Below are 21,428 nucleotides of genomic sequence, written 5' to 3' on the forward strand. Positions count from 1 at the left end.
TGTGTTACGTGACATTCATCATACTGTCTCAATCCAGCTCTATTGTTATCACTAAATATATTGTGCATCTATTTCTATTATACTGGAAATATGAATTATTCACTGCTTGATAGGTCATATTGCCTGTTATCTGAAAATTTTAAAAAGTATTTAGAACAAAACAAGCTTTTTATACACATACATCACTATCCACAAGTAGTCTCAAATGTCCCCATAGTATTTTCTTGGACATAAGTGTGACCATCACGCATACACCCCCTGGGTCCACTGGTGGAAACCAGCCACCTTCTTCACTCTTTGGGTATATAGATTTTGCTGTGAAACAGTAAGAATCTATATAATGTATAAACATGAAACCACAACAACTTTTGAGAGCCAGGTAGGATGAAAGGAGGAATGATCATGAAGATAATTCCATTCAGTAGGTGAACCAAGCATATAATGTATTTATAATTATTGTTATTGCTATTAGTATTGGGTAGTTTCACCAGATCAAGTTAAACCATAGGGACAACCTAAATGATTAGTCTTTATAATAAAAGTTACAATTTATTTTTAATAAACTATTATAATTGTGATAATTGGATATACTGAAAATAAGGATGATTCTGACAATTTTTTTTTCCAAAACTTCAATATTTGCTGATAGCTGAGTTTGGACATTCACATAAAATATGTTTAACCATTTGTGTTGACCTGTATTCTCTGCATAAAATGATTTGGTCATGTGGGCTATTCATCAAATGACTGAGTGGTCAAACAAGTGTGACTAATTTGAAGGTAGGATAAAATTACTTTATCATGTTGCTCCTTTTGGTTTTGAAGAATGCTAAATCCAAGAATTGGTTTAATCTGCTTTAATTTGTTATCAGATTCATTACTCGACAAAAATCACTAATTAATAATAATGGGTTTTCCATATGCTTATACAAGACGGAAATCAACCTTCCGCATGTCTTATCTGGATCACAGATGCCATTCTGTTTCAACTACAAGTTGGGACAACTATTATCTCTTATTCACCATTCAAGCATTAACAAAGAGTGAAATGGGGGTTCTGCCTACCATCTAGGGAAATTTCCTAATTGCATTCACTTGTTTCATGATATATCTTTTAGAAACACATGTAACAGATTAATCTAAGTTAAAATAACATACTCCAAAGAAGTGATGTGCATAACAACCACATAAGTATTAATCAAAACACATTTATCATAAAAAATATTTTCTTTAAGACAGAAGTATATACTGTAAACAAATATTTTTAAGTCTATTACAAATAAAAAAACTTTTGCAAATGTACAGTATTACAGAAAGATAATTTGCAGCACTCCCTGAATCACTGCAGCACAACATCTATCCAACCATTTAAGAGATATCCACACCATGAGCTTCAGGCAAAGCTTATCAGATTAACAGACAATAAAAGCAAAACTTTATAAAACAGGAGACAAGCACTGAAGAGTTTGCACAGCCTATCCTAACACATGCAAAAAACTTAAGTGATAAATAAAATATAAAAAATATATATTCTTGGTATATAAACCACAATGTACATTGGTTGCATAGAACTCCTCCCTGAAAAGAAAAGGGAAAATATTTATGGAGAGGATGCCGGCCCCTTGGACATAATTTTAGAGCACACCTTAAAAATTTAATGAGAATCTCAAAATCATAGGATACCGATTGGAAAATGATTATCCTGCCTCATGTAGCTACACTTCAGTAGGCCTCTACCAAATTGAGTTTACATGCAGATTCCTTAACTTATTTTATGAACAGTGTGGTAACTATAGAGGCACTGCACTTATGTCTTCAGAAGAAAATATTCAGTAAGCTCATTCTCAGTAGGCAGGAAAAAGAAATTGATAAAATACTTGAAAAAAATGTACAAGCTGGTTTTAGAGATGGCACGAGTCCCACAGATCAATTTGTAGTAGTGCATGGAATTTAAAATCTCTCTTATGAAGTTATTTCTTGATTACAAGAAGTTATTTAACTTCATTCATCACTAAGGTGTTCATTGAAAGTATGCACGATGAAAGATGGAAAGTCTTGTTAAGTGAATCTGCAAAAGTGGAGTGCTACAGGGCAATGTTTTCACCTTTGCTCTTTGGCATTCTCACATATTAAAAAAAAAGATGGGGGGGGGCTAGAAATGGAAGAGGTTTAGACTGGAGCAATAGCAGTAACTTAACAAATTTTGAATATGCAGTTGATGCTGTTTTATTCACAAAACACCCCAAAATTCACAAATCTTGCAACACAATGCATTATACTTCTACAGATGGAACTTTAAACAAACCTAAAAAAACACAGTGCTGTATACTCATGCCAATGAAGTAACACTAAATGCAGAAAGAATTGAGCTCATATCTTTCAGATATTTAGGCACAATGATACACAATATAGGTTACCTTGAGCTAGAATTTAGTGAGACTAAAAAAGGTAAATCAAACAATGGGCAGGATGAATAAAATTTAGAAATCAAACGGACTGAAATTTCATAAGATTATACATTGGTCTAGTGTACATGAATCATGGTATAACAATGAAACTGTATGAAAGATTTTGTCAATTTTAGAATAAAGTTTTTGAAAGAATAATAGGAGTCGTATAGGAAGGTAGTGAGAAATGATACCATGAGGGAGATCTAAAATAATAACTAAGTTCCAATTGCATGCCAGTCTCAGAGAGGCTGTGCCACAGTCCAACAGTGTGAGAAATAAAGGACCTCTGGCACCGACAAGTTTGACAGCGAAGCCCATTTACCGCATATTGGTGCTGTTCAGCAAATCTGGTTGCTCTCAGCAGGAAAAGGGGATCAGGGATCAAATGTGAATATGAAAGATCTCTGTTAAAATACAACTTATGACAAAATGAAAACCAACACCATCTGTTGATGGTCCAAGTTACAACTGCTAATATTTGGAAACAGAAACCTACCACCACAAACCGCTCTATCTAAAAGAGATAAATCTCTGGCAGAAGCAGACATCCTTGCTGGAAAACAGTATTCTAGTAAAGGAAGGACAAATGACCTAAAATGGGTTGCACTGATTTAATCTTTTATAAATGTGAGGCCTTAAAAACAATACCTATTGTACGGCATTTGTTGAAACTTTTATTAGATGTTTCTCAAAAGTAAGATGTGGGTCAAAAGTTACACCTAGAATAGTTAAAGCTTCAGACTCATTCAGTAGAGTCCCAACCACCTTAAGGGAAAGGTGGGGTGGAAAATCTGTAAAGGATCTGCTAATCAATAGTGTTTTCATTTTACCGTAGTTCAGCCTCATACCCTACTGACTACACCATTCGCTGATCTGGTTCATGTCCCAACTGAGGCTGAAGGCAGCTTCATTTCTCCTAGGTGGGGACTTTACTACACCCACAAGTGTTGCATCATGAGCATACTGAACAATCTTGTTTTCCAGGCCAACAACCGTTTCACTTGCATACACTAAAAATAACAGTGGACCAAGAACACTACCCTGTGGAACTCTTAGACACAATAGGTCTTGGTTCACTAAAGATCCCATCAACTGCAACTCACTGCTGCCTCTGGGCACCAAAAGAATTGGAAAACCAGTACTACTTGGATGAAAACTTTGAGACAGGGAGGTGGCGACGAATGGTTATTTGAAGAAGAGACAGTACCAACCAAACATTCTTTGCCACTGCCACCTCTCTTTTCTCCTTGCTCCTCTTCTCCATGTATACCTTTTTATCTTTCTAACCATTTTCACACTATAGCTTTATTACCAAGGCTCAATAATTTCACAGGCAAAACACTACCTTAATGTCCACGTGAACTAGGGATGGGGTTTTCAGAGCAGCTAAAAAGTCTACTTGCTGAGTCACCAGCAGCCAGTGCCTGGTTCTCTCTCTCATAGTTTGGGCAGAGATGGGGTTTGGGCATTGATCATGTCAATAAGTTCAGCCTCAGCTTCTAGAACATTGTGTGAAAAGGCTTTTTCTTTGCTTCTGCTGCACTTGCACAACTTTTCAACATACTTTATATCCTTAAAACCCAAAACTGAAACCTCTCTAATCTTACAATTTTTCTAATAAAACATTTTAATTTTTATTTGAATACTGCCTAACACCAAATTCTTTGTATTTCAGTATGAACACTTTCATCTGAAATGCAGAAAAAAAGTTGCTAAGTTGCTAAGCAAGTTTCCATAAAACAGAATAACTAACAGGGGAAACAAAGGAAAAAGTAAATTCCAAATAAAGATAAAACAAATAAAAAATGTACATATATAATTACATAAATAATAATAAGGATAAGAGGTAATTTATGGTGATGTTCACGGCACTTTAGTCACAGTATACCGGTGCTTTAAAATTATGAACATCAAATAAAAATGAAAAGCAAACCAAAGCAATAGAGCAAAATGAAATTTAACGTGAATTTAAATATAGAAAAATAAAAAAATCTACTGTATTACTAAAACAAAACAATAAAACTCACCCATATTTTAGAAAACTGAACACTAACTACAGGTTTCTTAGGTATAAAATTTATCATGCATCTCTATAAATGCTAAAAATGAAAAACAAGATATATACATGGTCAAATTAAATACTGTACCTCTCTTCAGCACCTTCACTTTAGAGTATTTGAGTACTGAGTTTTATGCGATTCATATAATGACACTTCCATGAGAGATCCTCGCAAAGATGTAACTTGACGGGGAGAATTGGTGGCAGATTTCAAATCTCTCTGAATTTTGTCAATTCTCTTTGGAGATGAACCCTCAGTTCCATCATTAACAGATCCCTTTGGTAACTTAACACGACCTACAAATAAAAGTATCACATAAAACGGAAATACTAAAATATAATGTATTGTCATCATATTCTTAAATAAATGAATAATCACAATTGCAATTAGTCAATTACATTTTAGGTGTCTGTATTAAACACACCATTACCTTCTGCTTGCATCATATTTCAGCTATGGCCATAACAAAAAACCTTGTAGTCTATTTAACAAAAACCTTTCCCATTTTCTCTTATCCAGCCACACTAATATTATATAATGGAGAGAATAATATATATCTTTTTGTTGCTCTGTCTCAAAGTAATCAAAACTCTTAAAATTGGAGTTAGAATAGGGATCAGTTTGGATCTCTCCACCTTCCACATTCCTTATGGAACCTAGGCTAAGAAGTACAGTGTCATGTAAGTATGAAATTATCCTATCAGTTTCAATCTGTTATATGACTGAAGGAAATTATCAAAATCAATAAATTACATGTATTGTACAGACAGTGTATACAGCAGGCCTAATTATCTGGCATCAATGGAATGCAATTAGTACTGAAAAACAGACAACTGAATAAAGGAATGTGGTACTCCTCACATGCTTCATGTTGTTGGTTATGGTAAGCAATCTATGTTGATAAATATTGCTAACATCTTAATAAACATATTTTAACATCTGGAGCACTGAAAAATTTGTAAAATATTCTTAAAATAATCCCCTTTACATTTAAACAGTTCATAAACACCTCAACATCAACTTCATTTACTTGAGGCATAACCCCAGGTCTGAATTTGTGCAAGTACGTCTGTAATGCTGAGATCTTGAGGTCATCTCAGGCAAGCAAAACCATAAAGATGGCATCCTTAATTCCAAATCCCAATGGAAGTCAGGTATAGAAAGAGGAAATACTAAATCTCCCAGCAAAAAATACATGACGAAATTTAGAACTTTACTCCTTGATCAGTATTTTGCATCAAAGCATATACATCTACAGCAATAAAAAAAATTTTTCACACTAAACTACTGTATGCGGGTTGGCACTTCCTCTTAAGTCTGCTTTCACCGGCAGAAGGTTGCTGCAATCATTTAAGCATTCTCTTGGACATCATAATACACATGCATAAGTATGTTTCTCATACTCAGTTTCATTTTATCTGTAAAGCAGCAATGGCACATATTAATATTGTTACGCAATTCTGACTTAGTGTAAATCCCTAAACAGCCGTTTTTTCAGCTCCAACAAAAATTTTTTCACATGTACCCCTAGGTCTGTCTCATCAACACTAACAACTGAAAGTGGCGTAGTTCACGTTCTTGCAGGTGCTCTTGTCACTAATATCCAGTTGTCTATAACACAACTTTGAAATTTCTTAACCATAAATCAGGGATGGTGCACAGCTCTGCTTTATCAATTTTTTTTTTTATGGAACTTTTCCATGGCTTTCCACTAAACTATATGTGAAACCTCAAAAGGTGTAAGAGCTCCTATCAAACAATTCAGTCATCCTTGGAAGAGTCAAATCTTATAAGGAAACTACTTGATTACCCCACAACACTTACCATTAACAGCCATTTCAAACCTGAGGAGTATCACATGTCTATAAAACACATGGATAGCCCTGTTATTTCAGAAGTGCTACTCACATCATCATTAAGGAGAAATACACAAATGAACCACACTCCAAACATGTATCAGAACTGATATTACTGTTTTCGAATGCCATGAAAAAGAGAGCAAGTGTCTGAAATTCATACAAGTGGTAGATTCATTTCAACTCCTTCATTTCATTCTGCAGCGCAGGTAACTAGCTCACAATTCTGTGGAAGAGCATAAAATGTCTGACAGCTAAACACAGCTGCTCCATTCATTATTACATTATAACGGCCAATTCTTCAGTCCATAGTTCTCAAGAAGAAAACTTCTACCCAACCGTAAGAAATCCAGGCTCCAAAGCTCCTGCCTCTCAGAAACCAATCACTCTCTGCATTGTTTACTGTCTTCGTGAGAGATGAGGGGATGGAAAAAAAAAAAAAAAAAAAAAAAAAAAAAAAAAAAAGTTAAATCTGTATTTGTTTTGACATACACCCTTTACTTTACAGTAGCCTGAGTAGCTATTCAGGTGGGATAGCCTCTTGATCTTTTGGGATATGTAATCCTTAAGAGAAGTGAAGCCAAATTCCTGTCACTGAGGAAGAAGAAACCAGATGATGGTACTAACAAGTGGTCATGAATTGGACAGCATCCTTGTTAGTGAGGCCTTATTTGTATCCATCCTCAATCAACTGACTAACACACATAAATTTACTTCCTCTCTCCTCAGTACCAAAGGAACATGTATCCAAGTATCTGTACACTATGATACAGGAAAATGTGATGTGGTCAGGTTTTATCATAAGTTGCCTGGTCCAATGATTTGTGTCAAGTTGGGCTGGTTATAAAATGGGGTTGTGGTGAAAAATATAATTCTCTAAAACCAAAATTTATTTTATATATACCAATTGCCTTATGCAAGTTCAAACCTATGTGACCTGCTAATTTCTTGCAGCTCATGGATCAGACGGCATAAAGAATGAGAATTATCTTACCGAGACCTAGGATTGCCTAACCATGCACAGTATTATTGATTGCCACTCTCTTTCTTGTTTGGGAGGGTTGCAGCATCTAGAAAAATTCTGTGTCCACAAACTTGTTTAATTATAAGTACAGTAATGGGTTGGTATGATTTTGTTACCATAAAATGGGTCAATTATAAATAATGGGTTTAAATGGAAAAATAATCTATTATAAAAATATATTTTTATAATAATGAGACTGTTTTCATAACAAACTGGAAACTCAGCAAATTTATCCCCTAAAGTTAATTAACCCTTAAACGCCTACTGGACGTATCATACGTCGACTAAAATTGTCTGTTGGGTGCCAAGTGGACGTACCGTACGTCGACTACAAAAAATTTCAACCTTCGGTCAACTTTGACTCGACCAAAATGGTCGAAAAACGCAATTGTAAGCTAAAACTCTTACATTCTAGTAATATTCAATCATGTACCTTCATTTTGCAACAAATTGGAAGTCTCTAGCACAATATTTCAATTTATGGTGATTTTTTGAAAAAAACTTTTTTCTTATGCCCACGCGGTAACTCGGCCGAAAATTTCAGAAATTCTTTCGTCATTTTGTCGTAATTTTTGCACTGTTATATATTAGCCGTTACATAAAGCTTTATATATGAAAATGTGCGCAATTTCATGTACAATACAACAGAAAATAACTCATGGTTGTAGCTTTTATCAGTTTTGAAATATTTTCATATAAACCACGATAACTGCCAAAATTTCAACCTTCGGTCAACTTTGACTCGACCGAAATGGTCGAAAAACGCAATTGTAAGCTAAAACTCTTACATTCTAGTAATATTCAATCATTTACCTTCATTTTGCAACTAATTGGAAGTCTCTAGCACAATATTTCGATTTATGGTGAATTTTTGAAAAAAACTTTTTCCTTACGTCAGCGCCAGAAATTCTTTCGTTGTGTTGTCGTAATGTTTGCACCATTTTATATTAGTCGTTACATAAAGTTTTATATATGGAAATGTGCGCAATTTCATGTACAATACAACAGAAAATAACTCATGGTTGTAGCTTTTATCAGTTTTGAAATATTTTCATATAAATCACGATAACTGCCAAAATTTCAACCTTCGGTCAACTTTAACTCGAACCGAAATGGTAAAAAACGCAATTATAAGCTAAAACTCTTACATTCTAGTAATATTCAATCATGAACCTTCATTTTGCAACAAACTGGAAGTCTCTAGCACAATATTTTGATTTATGGTGAATTTCTGAAAAAAAAAAAAAAAAGTTTTCCTTACGCTCTGCGCCGCGTAACTCGGCCAACATCTCAGAAATTCTTTCACACGTTGTCGTAATGTTTGCATCGTTTTACATTAGTTGTTACATAAACTTTTATATATGAAAATGTGCGCAATTTCATGTAGAATACAACAGAAAATAGCTCATGGTTTTAGCTTTTATCAGTTTTGAAATATTTTCAAATAAATCACGATAACTGCCAAAATTTCAACCTTCGGTCAACTTTAACTCTACCGAAATGGTAAAAAAACGCAATTTTAAGCCAAAACTCTTACATTCTAGTAATATTCAATCGTTTCCTTCATTTTGCAATAAATTGGAAGTCTCTAGCACAATATTCCGATTTATGGTGAATTTTTGAAAAAAACATTTTCCTTACGTCTGCGTGGTAACTCAGCCAAACATCTCAGAAATTCTTTCGTCACGTTGTCGTAATATTTGCAGTTTTATATTAGTTGTTACATAAAGTTTTATATATGAAAATGTGTGCAATTTCATGTACAATACAACAGAAAATAACTCATGGTTGTAGCTTTTATCAGTTTTGAAATATTTTCATATAAATCACGATAAATAGAAAAAATTCGACTTTCGGTCAACTTTAACTCGACCGAAATGGTTGAAAACTGCAATTGTAAGCTAAAACACTTACAGTCTAGTAATATTCAATCAATTAGCTTCATTTTTCAACAAACAGGAAGTCTCTAGCACAATATTTCGATTTATGGTGAATTTTTGAAAAAACATTTTTTACGTCTGTGCTTTACTTAATTCATGCATCATTTTGTGATAATATTTTCTCTGTGTTGCTTTGATCGTTTTACAATTTGTTATATACCAAAATCATCGCAATTTAGTGTACAATACAAAGAAAAACAAAATAACCCGTTAGCTTTAACCGTTTTGCTCACAGCGCGATTTGTATAAAATTATATATGAAAAAATTTTTTTGCGCTGTCATATATTTCAATATTTATATATGATGATATTTTTTTCTCCATTTCTGATGGTTGCATACTAAACTTCAGGCAATGACAAAAAAAATGAGCCAAAAATGAACTCTTAATCTTAAAAACTAAGCGTGCTGTGATTTTTTGAAAAAAACTTTTTTTCCGCTTCGGCGCTAACTCACCGAACGCCGCCGGCATACGGGAGACGTTTTTGTAAATAGAGGCTCGGCGTTTAAGGGTTAATTAATTATAAGAGTCATTGTCGGGATAAAGGAAACTCTGTTTTTCCAAATACATGATATCCCACTAATAAACAGAGACATATACTGTACAAGTAAAACCATAACACTTTTCCAACTTCTTGTAAAAGGTAAAAAACACTGTCAGCTAAACATCCATGTGTAATGCAAGTCAGGCTATGAATGGGGCTACCCATGACATGAGTTAGAGGGTTTCCCCATGTAAGTATAGGGAATACACACTAGAGAAAATCCAGAAATCAACCAACTGCATCCTATCACTGTCAAGAATATATAAAAGGCTTACACACCATGTGGACATATGTCAGTTGAATCATACATATGCATCCTCATCTTGGTAAATTAAGTATTTAATTACCAAAGGCAACAATCACAATTCACTTAGGAATCAAATCAATTATGCCAACATCTGTGTTAGCCCCATGCATTTTTATTCTCGTAAAATAAGAAATGACCATCACCTTTATGTTTGATGACATACGCTGGCTGTGTCTTTAATGCTATTTCCTGACAACGTCTGAGTCGCTCATTCTCTTTATTCTCAGCATCATCCTACAAACAAAAATTACATAAAAATTATCAGTAAATGATACCTGGAGCAATAAGATTCACTGTTCAAAGTCAAGGCTTTGATACTTTTGGAGTGCATTACTCTATGACTTCAATATTTTTTTGTATTAGCAGGGAAATGTTAATTTATAGAAACTTTACAATTCAGCCATGAATAATGCTTCTTTTTTTTTTTTTTTTTTTGCTTAAACGTAATAGAAAACATATAATTGAAAAACTATTTTCCCCATTTAAAGTACTAACCCATTACTTTACAACAGACTTCACACATACTTCAGACACTCCACAAAAGACTACCTTCCAGTTCCAGCTGGTATTCCATTCTTTGAGGCATCACTGGCCCTCAAATGCAGGTTAAATTACTGTGTTGTTTGAACCACCTGTTAGGCAAAGAGGGGTTGGATAGGGCAATTCATATGCATTAATACTGTAGATTAATTTATAAACAAAAACCTTACTTTAAATCATCACAAGAAAACCCATGACTTTACTTAAGTATGGGAAAGCTTCTGTAGCTGCTGCCCCATTGGACTGATGAATAATTCCCAGACCTAGTTATGCCAAAGAACTTCTGGAGAATTATATAATACCCACAATTTCAAGGACATACTCATTCTGGAATCAAACAAACTTAAATAAAGAAAAGTATAATGAGTCAAGTTACACTGATCCCCCTCCCCTCCTTTCAGGGACAGAAAACACTTGGCCAGCTGCTCCAAGAAGGCCAAATGAGAAATATTAAACCATTTAAGATTACAATGTAGAAATAATTCTCAAACTATCTAATGAATGTTTTCCAGAAGCAGCTTAAATCAAAGTTACATCAACACCACTGCCTAAATACCAGGGGGTGAAATAGCCATGATTTTTTTTACCTGTAATCTACAATTAGGATGCTTGGTCTTTGTATTATAATAGGTTCATGTACTAGTTTGTCTCAAACAATTATAAAAGATCTTCTAACAAGACTGTGCAAGGGGGTAAGGACAGTTAGGACTACTATATCTAAAAAATTCATTATCCCAAGAGAGATACAGCTCTGAATGGACTTAGGACTTTTATTAGCTCTTCTAAGATGGAAAATATAAAATTTCCCATAACATTAGGATTATGATTACTTATTGAAATAGACTAATGTTCTATAATCATTTTCAACTAACCAGTTATGTTCTACCTTATCCTGTACAAACAAAGTTTATCTGAAATTAATAATGCTGTCGTTATCAACTGAATGAAATAGTGATAGATCTAAATTTAACATGATTTTTATGTAACTTAAGGATACTATACATAAATATGGCGTATTGTAGTACGATGGCACAGCTTTATATGACTAAGTTCATTAACATGCAAATTCTTAAAATAAGCAAGATTAATATGAAACAAACTGTTATACTAGCTTTTATTACTAGCAAGACAACAAACCACGTGCGAATCTCCCTAACTTCTATTACAAAAATTTGAGAGAACAAGGAAAGGTGTTTGAAGTACTTTAATTGACCTAACCAGTTAGGTCTTCCAATACTCAGTAACCAGGAACTGACAAAGGTAAGCATAAACGCTCAATGAAACCAGGACCCACGATGGAAACAGCATTCACAGTTTAAGAATAACAATCCTACAAACTGTCAAACATTCTATAAAAGGAATGCACCTCAATTAATTGTGACTGGAAATTATGAATATGAAATTTACATTTACATGTCAGAGAGTAAGAATAGTTATTTGAAATGGGAGAAAAGCTTCAATGCTGCTGTTCAATGACAAAAACACAAAATGGTGACTCTGTCTACCACCAGAACACTGGTTATGCCTGGAAGCATGCAATGCCAGATGGAACTGCAGGATTTTTTCTTTTTTTTCTGTGAACTGTCTCTGGTTTGTTTTGAATGCACAATATAGCTAGTGAAAAAAATGGGTTTGCAAACAAATTATTGTGCACTGCCTAATGATGGCATATTTGGTTCACTGTATAGATTACCTATTGTGTAACTATTGCTTTTAAGGTGTGGTTCCAATTTTCACTTAAAAAAAACTAATACTGTACTAATATAAAACCCTTGAGAGAGAGAGAGAGAGAGAGAGAGAGAGAGAGAGAGAGAGAGAGAGAGAGAGAAAGAGTCAGAGACACAGAGAGACAGAGAGAGAGCGAGAGAGAGAGAGAAATTAACCCATTACGGAAGTCACTTTAAAAAGATAAAATTAAATACATCAAGAATATGTCAACCACTTAATCTGCTACATCATTTAACTGGCAGGTGCTATACACAACCTGATCTGGTAGTCTGCTCTAAAATGTTATAAGTTCCTGCAGTGTCTGGTTTTGAACCAGAATCAACAATGCTCAAGAAAATGGAGAAAAATAAGTTATATGTGGGAGAAATTAAAAAATGCCCAGATGGATGGGTGGAGTGACAAAGAGATAAGAAATTAATGCATCAGGGGATCAGCAAAATTCACTGGTGTCAAAGAAAGCCCAAAGGTATAGATTAAAATGGTTTGAATATCTGATGAGGAGGGAGATGACGAGAATCGTGTTGTGATAAAGAGATCACGGAATTGAAAGTTAAGGACACAAAGAGGAGGAAGGCCTGAGAGAAAATGGAAAAGAATGCATTCAAGAAAACATGAGAGGTTGAAGAATAAATGAAAGAAAAAGAACACAAGACAGAAACAGCTTTAGAAGGTTCATTAAAAACAGCAATCTCAGTCTGGGTTTTAGTAGTAATGAGGGTCTGTTTTTGACTAAATTTCCTAACTCCTTACATAATTTAGATTTTGAGTCTCCAGCTTTCAACTTACTGCAATCTTGCTAGCTGTGAGGTTTGTAGTTTTCTTTTTACAGAATAGGGTTTAGGCCATATACAATGAGGTCCACGTCCTCAAAATTTATTTACATGAAAATATTCTCGAACTAAAATATCTGTAATTTTTCCTCTAAATCTAATGTTTTATTATTGGAGAATAAAACCTAAAAAAATTTGGACATTTGACTGCAATGCGTAAATTCACAAAAAATTTTTTTGGACACAAGAATACAGTACCACTATGGGTAGATATGGAAATAATCAAAAGCAGCAAAGGCATCTATCAAACTGGAATTACTACCCAGTGCAATATACTGCATTAAAATAAGTGTCCGTGATGATAGAACGACTGCTTTTATTGCAATTCCCTTTTTCTAAAGAGCACTGTCAAATTCCTAATTAAGTATCACACTTACCAGCACAACAGGGACAGCAGATGAATACACAGTTGTTGGAAGAACAGGAGTAACAAGCTTTGCAGGTTTTATTTTACCTCTGTCACCTTTAGCTGCTTTAGATGATACCTGTCAAAAAGAAATTAGTAAAGAATTCAAATGACATTAAGTTTCAATACATACAACAGAGAAGTACTCTGATTTATAAATAGGCTACACTACACAGAAACAAACCTCTTACTTTCACTAATACCCAGATTAGGCAGACAAGATAGCATACTGGTCTAAGATTAGATGTGACAGAACACAAAAAAAAACCACTCATGAAAACTGATGCCTGTATTTTTTCTACATGCATCAAAAATAAGTCAACAAAAATAAAAATTGTTCTGGGAAAGGCATCAGATGCATTGATGGAAGTAAGTAAAGCAGAGTATATTAATGATGGAACAGGGTTACAAAGATGTGATAGGTGAATAAGGCACCAGAGATCAGAACCTGGTTGGAACAACTTTGGAATGCTACCATAACCAAGGACTAAAGGAACTGAACACATCACTATGAACCTCTGACAGAAATGAATAACATTTGAGGTTAAAGGCAGAAACAAATTTTTCTTCTGATGACAAGAATTTCAGACATCAAAGATATAAATGATTTTGATGTGGGAAAAACCTATTTTTGGTAGCCGCCGCGAGTCCTCAAAGGAGTTACACTCTCATGGTCCCCTCAGGGCTCCCATAAGACAGACCAACCAATTACAAAGAATTCTCTTTTAGTTGGTTTAGGCTAGAACAGTGCTTGTTGGCACAGTGATAGAATATATAAGACTCAGGACAGGAGGGCTCTATCTCCTGTCCTACAAAGATTACCTAGGCTCTATGTCATACTCACACAGATGTGAGAAGTCGGTACCATCTTCATTACATGCCAGGTCTGTGCAAGATAAATGTTCACCCCAGTCCCATGCCTTTTGGTAAGACAAAGTGGGTGGATTTAAGGACTCAGCAGCTACTAAAAGTAGGTTTTTCCTACATAAAAACCTGTTTTCTTATAACGTAACCACTGTGTGTCCTCAAAGGAGCTTAGAAAAGAAATTGACATTAGACGAAATGGCTTAGCTCCTAATAATTAAATAAATAAGTCCCAACATCCCAGATTAAGTTTTGGTACAAGGTCTAGTCACAGGTTATTAACCGTTTTCTTTATTCTGGTTACCCATCAGGTTTCGCAATAAAGTACAGGGAACAACAAACAAACCAATATGTATTATTCCTGTGGTTCAAAAGTGGCTTACCTAATTATGTTGGGTCTGGCTGCGGGATTGTTGCTCCTTCCCAGCAATATCTCAGCATCACCACCACTCTCATGGTAATAATGTTTCAGGAATTTTTTTACTCAAGGTAAAGTCAAAGGTTATCAACAGTTTCTTTATTCTTGATACCCATTTGGGTTTGGCAATAAAGAACAGGAGACACACGAGCCTATAAATGTATCATCTATTGTGGTTCTACAGTGACTTGCCTAATTATTTCGGGTCTTGCTGCAGGGTTACTTCGCCTTCACCAGTTCAAGAATACTGTCTCTAATAACCACCCTACACCCAAGACTTCTTCAAAAGAAACATTTCCAAAGAAAGTTAAAGTACTCACCTTTTGGATGTCATATGACTTAGGAAAGGAGTGATGATCTGCCTTTTTAATGAGGGCCACTACAATAATTCCCAGCCCAGGTATTAAACAAGGATCCCCATGTTGCCTCCTTGCAATAAGACGGGAGTGCCCACTAAAAGGATATGGAGTCGGAAAGGAAGGTGCCAAGACCACAACAAGTATCTGCTCTCCAAAAGACACCAAGATCTGAGAGAGGTACTGGGGAGTTGCACCAATAAAGTTCCAACTGTTCTAAGTGGAAAAAAAAAAAAAAGGAAAGCAAGATCAAACTTCTAATAAGACATGAGTTAGTAACAGTCATAATCCATTAAATGGCTGGGCAAACAAAAATGGCAATCATCAAACTGCAGTCAAGCTACTGAAGTTGAGTGGATAGTCACTAAGGGGCAACGTGTATCAGAATCTAATAAGCTTCCAGAAAATAAGATACCTCTTTCTCTTTCTGGGTATCTTAAGAAATAATTATCTAAGAGGTTAAGCAAAAAATGATTAAGACAGACTCCTTAAAAATTTGATGGGAAATACAAACAGGAACCTCTGTTATGCCAGGTTATGAAGAGATGATGCTGGGTCTTCGTAAAATTCTTAAGTCTCTTTGAAAATGAGTGGCAAGGGGTAGCAGAGGCACCGCCTTCTGCTGAACATACTGAAGACTGCCATAGTACCAAATGACAGGGTCCACAAAAAGATTCCAAGGGAAGAAAGCAATGAGGCAGATGGTAACAGAATCCCACAGACCATCTGATAAGGGCAATGCTACAGTTCTGCACTAACCTCTCAATGATCCCCAAAAAGATTCCAGTAACTACAAAAGAAAAGGTAACTAGTCTGCCCCAGAGGAAGAGTAAATCATGAACCTTCGGAGACTGTACTGATGACCCACCTCAGACCAATCTTTAGGTTAAAATTGGTAAAAAGGAGGGAACACAACAAAAGGCTACTGAACATCCCCACCCCTAAAAGGATAAGAAAAAGCCTGACAGCAGGCAAGGGCAATAGTGAGCTCCATCTACTGGTGCCACTAATCTAGCCATAAAAGGGGGGACTTCAAAAGGAAACCAGTATCAGCCTTGGATCAAGGAGTTTTGTATGCCTATTCCACTTGGTCAGGAGCGTTATATCACAGGGACACTGAAATACTGTCTCTTTCTGGAAGTGTTCAAGTGGAATGGGGAAATCTGATGAAATGCCCTCACTCTACAGACCAGGCTAATGCAATTGCATCAGTGCTCAATTGGAACCTTATGGAATTAAGGTGGTGGCTTTTGGCTATTTGAAGAACATACTGAAAGTCCCTTTATGTTACTTTTATCTTTAGATCTTTTCAATCTACTCTCTCCTAACCCAAACCTCTTCTGTTCTCCAAAGTAAGGCCTAGAAAAAGGAAGGAGGATTAGTGCAAGAAAAAATTATGTAACTAGAAAGGAGTGAATATTGAAAGTGGATTTAAATAACCCTGAATTTTTAAAAAAGTCTGGGAATCTCTGACAGCTGCTGACCAGTTGGCATGCACATGAAGTGATTCAGCTAATTACTGAAGACTGACAGGAACATATGCACACGTCAACTTACGTAAGGTACCTGATGTTTTTTCTTTTACAGAGAAATAACATGTCTTGGATTTTTGTGTGACACACAAATGGGCTATGCAAAGTAATGGGTTTGTGATAAAACCTATTTAAGAGTGTTTGGTATGCTTAATTTTTGTTTTTTGCAGCGCTAAGGCTGTAGCATGACTTGGTGATGTACACGAGATGTGGGATTTTTAAGTCCTGTGAGGTCTCCTCCAATATTGATTAATGTTTCACTTTGTTTTATATATTCAAGTACAGTAATCATCACCCAATTTAAGGCAACTAATGTAAATTTTAAAAATTTTAGTTTTGTTGTACTAAAGCATTTGCCAGTTTATATGATTAGCATGGTGCAAAAAGTTTCAAAGTAACAGAAATGAAAAGCATACCTGAACATTAGGGTTGAACGACGCCTTTTCCACTTCCCCTTGAAGCTTGTGGCGTGGTTTCACATTAACTATTAGAGATGGGGGAGGATTTTCTCTCAAGTACTGGGCTACAGGGCTCACAATGTCTAGGCCTCCGTGCCTTAAATGTTTTGCTATCAAAGGGCCCTTTCCACTTTTCATGGCTCTTGGAGTACGACTTGGTGTGGGGCACGGAGGTAGTCCAGACCTAGCAACAGGTTTTTCTGATAAACCAAAAGTGATTTTCTGTTGCGCAGAATGCGTGCCTTGCTTGGATGCTGCTCTGTTCAGAGATTTGATACCTCCAACTGTACGCAAAGTGCCTGGTGTCCTTGCCTGAATAATTTTTTCTTTAGAATTTATCATTGATATGGATCGAGTTACACCAGCTACTGTGTTAGGTGCACTGACTAGCCTTTTAACACTGGATTTTGGTAAAGCACTAGGAGTTTTAACTATTCTTGGGTTATTCCTGGGTGAAGAAAAATGTGTCCTAGACACCTTCATGGTATTTGAACTTGGCGTTTTAGCATCAACAGCCGGTCTTGGGGTTACAGGGTTGGATTTACTAGAACCTTCCTTTGATATCAAACACGCATCTTTCTTCGCAGGTTTTTGCACTGACAAAAGTTTTGAAGGGATCTTGACTTGTGAATCTTTCAGTGAAGTTTTTAACGGAGATTTTTTTGGACTTTCACAAACCAAATTTATATTTCTAGGGGGCTTTGGTGGTGGCACTGATTTTGATGGACTTTGAAATACTAGTTCGCTTTTTTGTTTAACATCCTGAATCACTGCACAACTTTTATCAGAATGATCTGGCACCTGATTTTTCAAAAACGGATCATGAGTGGAGTTAATTTCAGGATTAAAGTTAGAAACTAAACTTGAAACACTAGACTTTCGAGGACCAATTACTGACTCATCCTGTTTGTCTGCAATTCCATCATCAAGAAAATCTTTACTTGTTACAAGATTAGCTGCTAATTCTGCTCCATAAACTTTACCTGTCTTCACTTCCTCTCCATAACTTGGTCCATATTTGAGAAACATTTCCATTTCTTCAATTGTATCATTAAACTGCCTACCTGAAGACTCACTTTCACTGTCACTTTCACCATCATTTATTTTCAGAGAATCTAATTTACTAACACTGTCTTCTAAAATAGAGCTATTAGTAATAATTTCCTCATTACTGACCACATGCCCCTCCTTTAAAGACTGCATAGGCAATTCTGGACGAGAAATTGCAACATCCTGTGAATCTGAGGATAAAACAGATGTAAAAGATATTTTTTCACAATTACCTGGCATTTGTACTCTGCCAAGGTCATTGAAGTCATAAGCACTAGATGATGATGAACAAGAGTCCAAGTCTGGAGTCTGAGACAAAATGAGTCCCTTATTAGCAATCCCACAACTTTCTGCACTGGAATCAACTTGCCTTGATTGGCTGTGCTGACTTTGAGGTTCTGAGGAACATAACTCTTCTGCTGTCACTTCAAAATCCTTATGGCTGCCACTTAACACAGATATATCTTCTGAAGTCAAATCTTGTGACTTACCTACTTCACCTAACATGCTATGTTGTTCAGATATGTTGAAACATTCTCTTGACTTATTTTGCAGAAGAGGAGTTTTCTTTTCCTCAGCATTCAATATCACATCACATGTGGAGACTGTATGTGTTCCTGATATATCAGAATGATCAGCTTGTTGATCTATTTCCTCTGGAGCTCCTTTTGTCATATTTCCAATGCCATTCTCTGAGTGTGATGCTGAAATACTGATTTTTATTTCTTCTGTAGGCCCACATGAGAAAGAACTGTTTCTTACTTCATCCAAGGACAGTACTTTTGTTGTATTTTCCTCTCTAATTATTCCTTCAGCATCACCATTCCCAAATTCAGAATCTCTGTTACATGATATTTTGTCACTTTTCCTTTCATTAATTACTTGTTCCTCCTCATTCTCAGTATTCAGTAAATGTGATATTGCAATGTTCTTTGTTTCACTTTCAGAGGAACAATCAAGGGTCATTTTTTCTATGCTGCATATCGAGTCTACAACCATATCTGCTTCTTGAGTTTCACTAGTATTAATCTGGTGTTCAGACAAATATATAAGAGAATCTCTTTCCCTGCCTGCAGTCATATCTGTTCCCTCCGTAACATGTGGATTCATCTGATCTTCAGATATGCATATATGTGAATATCTTTCCAAGTCTGCAGTCATACCTGATCCCTCGGTATCATCATGATTAATTTGCTGTTCAGACACACATGAAAGCAATTCTCTTTCCATTTCTGTGATCATAACTGTTGCTTCAGTACTTCTGTATTCAGACACACAGGTGAAAGAATCTTCTTCCAAAGAATTTGCAGTTATACTGGTTCCCTCAGTAACAGCAACTGTAATTTGTTGTTCAGGCACACATGAAGTAAAATCTTGCAATTTAGGGTTCATATTTCCTTCTTCACTAGTTTCCTTGTAATTTACAGCACCACTGCTGATTTCAGACACTCCCTTCATTTCTAGGCAATCCTGCATACATACAGGCTGTGAAGTTACAGTATCACAACTGTCTGTCAACTGTTCTGAGATGTTTGTACAAGAATCTCCTCCTGTACTAATGGTTGAAATTCTTCCAATAGGAGATCCCTGGAATTTTGATTCGCCATCACATGTCTGTGGATATACAGGCCATGATACTACAATGCCTGTATCACCTATGTGCAGTTCTGAGATTAAATTGGAAGGCTCTGCACAGTTATCACTCTTTACACAAAGAACCTTTTGAGTGGACGTAATTGTATTATCTGTTACTTCATCAAATTCATCTCTTTTTGAATCATCTGTGCACAAAACTTTCATAGAATCATCAGCATCTGTTTTCATATTGCTGCCTTGCATACTTCCATTCAATGAAGATAAAATGTCAGTACAACTGATTTCTCTTTCCTCCTGTGACAATTCTTTGGAGTAGGTGGTTTCACTCTCGTTCACGTCATCTGAATCTGCAGTTGACAATGCTTGAAATAACATATCAGAATTAGATATTCTGTAGTCATCTTCTTCAGATAATGACCTGAAAAAATATGAAGTTTTCATAATAAAACTAATATTGTAATACTTACCTGAACACCTGAATTCGCCCTTAATCCCACTAGCCCGAACAACTCTCAATTACCAATCCAACTATTAGGAATTTTAACAGCCAGCATTACCAACACTGCAGGTAATATCATGTCACTTGAGCTACCATAACAAACGGTTGGCAACACTGACACAGGTGTGCGCCAACACTCCCACTTTCGTCAATTGCTTTATTCAAGGTTAAAATTGATGTGGGGAAAGGAGGGTGGGAATCATTCAGGTGTTCAGGTAAGTATTACAATATTAGTTTTATTATAAAAACTTCTTATCGCAATACACTCCCTGAACACCTGAATTTGCCCGATTAACAACATTTAGAGGAGGAGGGATCAATTCTATTGCACGCCTTTTGACAACCGCAGAGATGGTAGCTCACCAATCTGCTCTGCATAAAATATCTGTTTAGTCATACACTCACCATATCAATCAATGCTTTCAGTGAAGAGACATGCTGGAGAGTACTTTGATCGACAGTCAGGTCAGTACTCTTGGTCCGTCGACCTCCCACGTGGCTCTTCAGAACCTCTCACGTATGGAGGAGAATGAGGCAGAGTGCAGAGCCGCTGGCCCTCCGGGAGAACCATCTAAGTTTGCGGCACACCCCCTTTTACAACCGCAGAGATGGCAGCTCACCGATCTGCTCTGCATAGGATATCTATTTAGTTATACACTCACCTTATCAATCAATGCTTTTGGTGACGAGACATGCTGGAGAGTACTTTGATTGCCCGTCAGGTCCGTACCGTCTCGGTTCGTCGACCTTCCATGTGGAGGACAATGAACCTCCCATGTGGCTATTCAGAGCCTCTCATGTATGGAGGGAAATGAAGCAGTGCCGAGCCGCTGACCCTCCACCATCCAGGTGCGGATAAGGCCTGACAAAGACAAGCGAAGAAGTATCTCGGAGCCGATGAAAGAGCCTAGCCTACTAAAGCACCCCCTTGGACTCTCGTAGAGAAACTATCAAAGACTAAGATACTTAAG

The 21,428-nt window shown here is 36.1% G+C and overlaps 1 protein-coding gene across 7 annotated transcripts in view; it reads right to left on the reverse strand.

Moving 5' to 3' along the window:
- LOC136843402 (uro-adherence factor A-like) overlaps positions 1 to 21,428 on the reverse strand; it is a 48,444-nt gene that overhangs the window by 14,216 nt on the left and 12,800 nt on the right. For 3 of the 7 annotated variants that reach the window (XM_067111768.1, XM_067111764.1, XM_067111767.1), the window contains exons 3-6: positions 17,271 to 20,376; positions 13,656 to 13,763; positions 10,324 to 10,414; positions 4,598 to 4,806 (exon numbers count right to left, since the gene is read on the reverse strand). In XM_067111768.1, coding sequence (XP_066967869.1) covers positions 4,613 to 4,806; positions 10,324 to 10,414; positions 13,656 to 13,763; positions 17,271 to 20,376 — 3,499 coding nt within the window. In that variant the 3' untranslated portion in view covers positions 4,598 to 4,612. Of the gene's footprint in view, positions 1 to 529; positions 1,579 to 3,456; positions 4,141 to 4,597; positions 4,807 to 10,323; positions 10,415 to 13,655; positions 13,764 to 17,270; positions 20,377 to 21,428 lie in introns of those variants that run through there. The other 4 variants (XM_067111763.1, XM_067111765.1, XM_067111766.1 and 1 more) reach the window with 2 other exon arrangements.

Source organism: Macrobrachium rosenbergii, chromosome 11, assembly GCF_040412425.1.
Source record: "Macrobrachium rosenbergii isolate ZJJX-2024 chromosome 11, ASM4041242v1, whole genome shotgun sequence".
NCBI lineage: Eukaryota > Metazoa > Arthropoda > Malacostraca > Decapoda > Palaemonidae > Macrobrachium > Macrobrachium rosenbergii.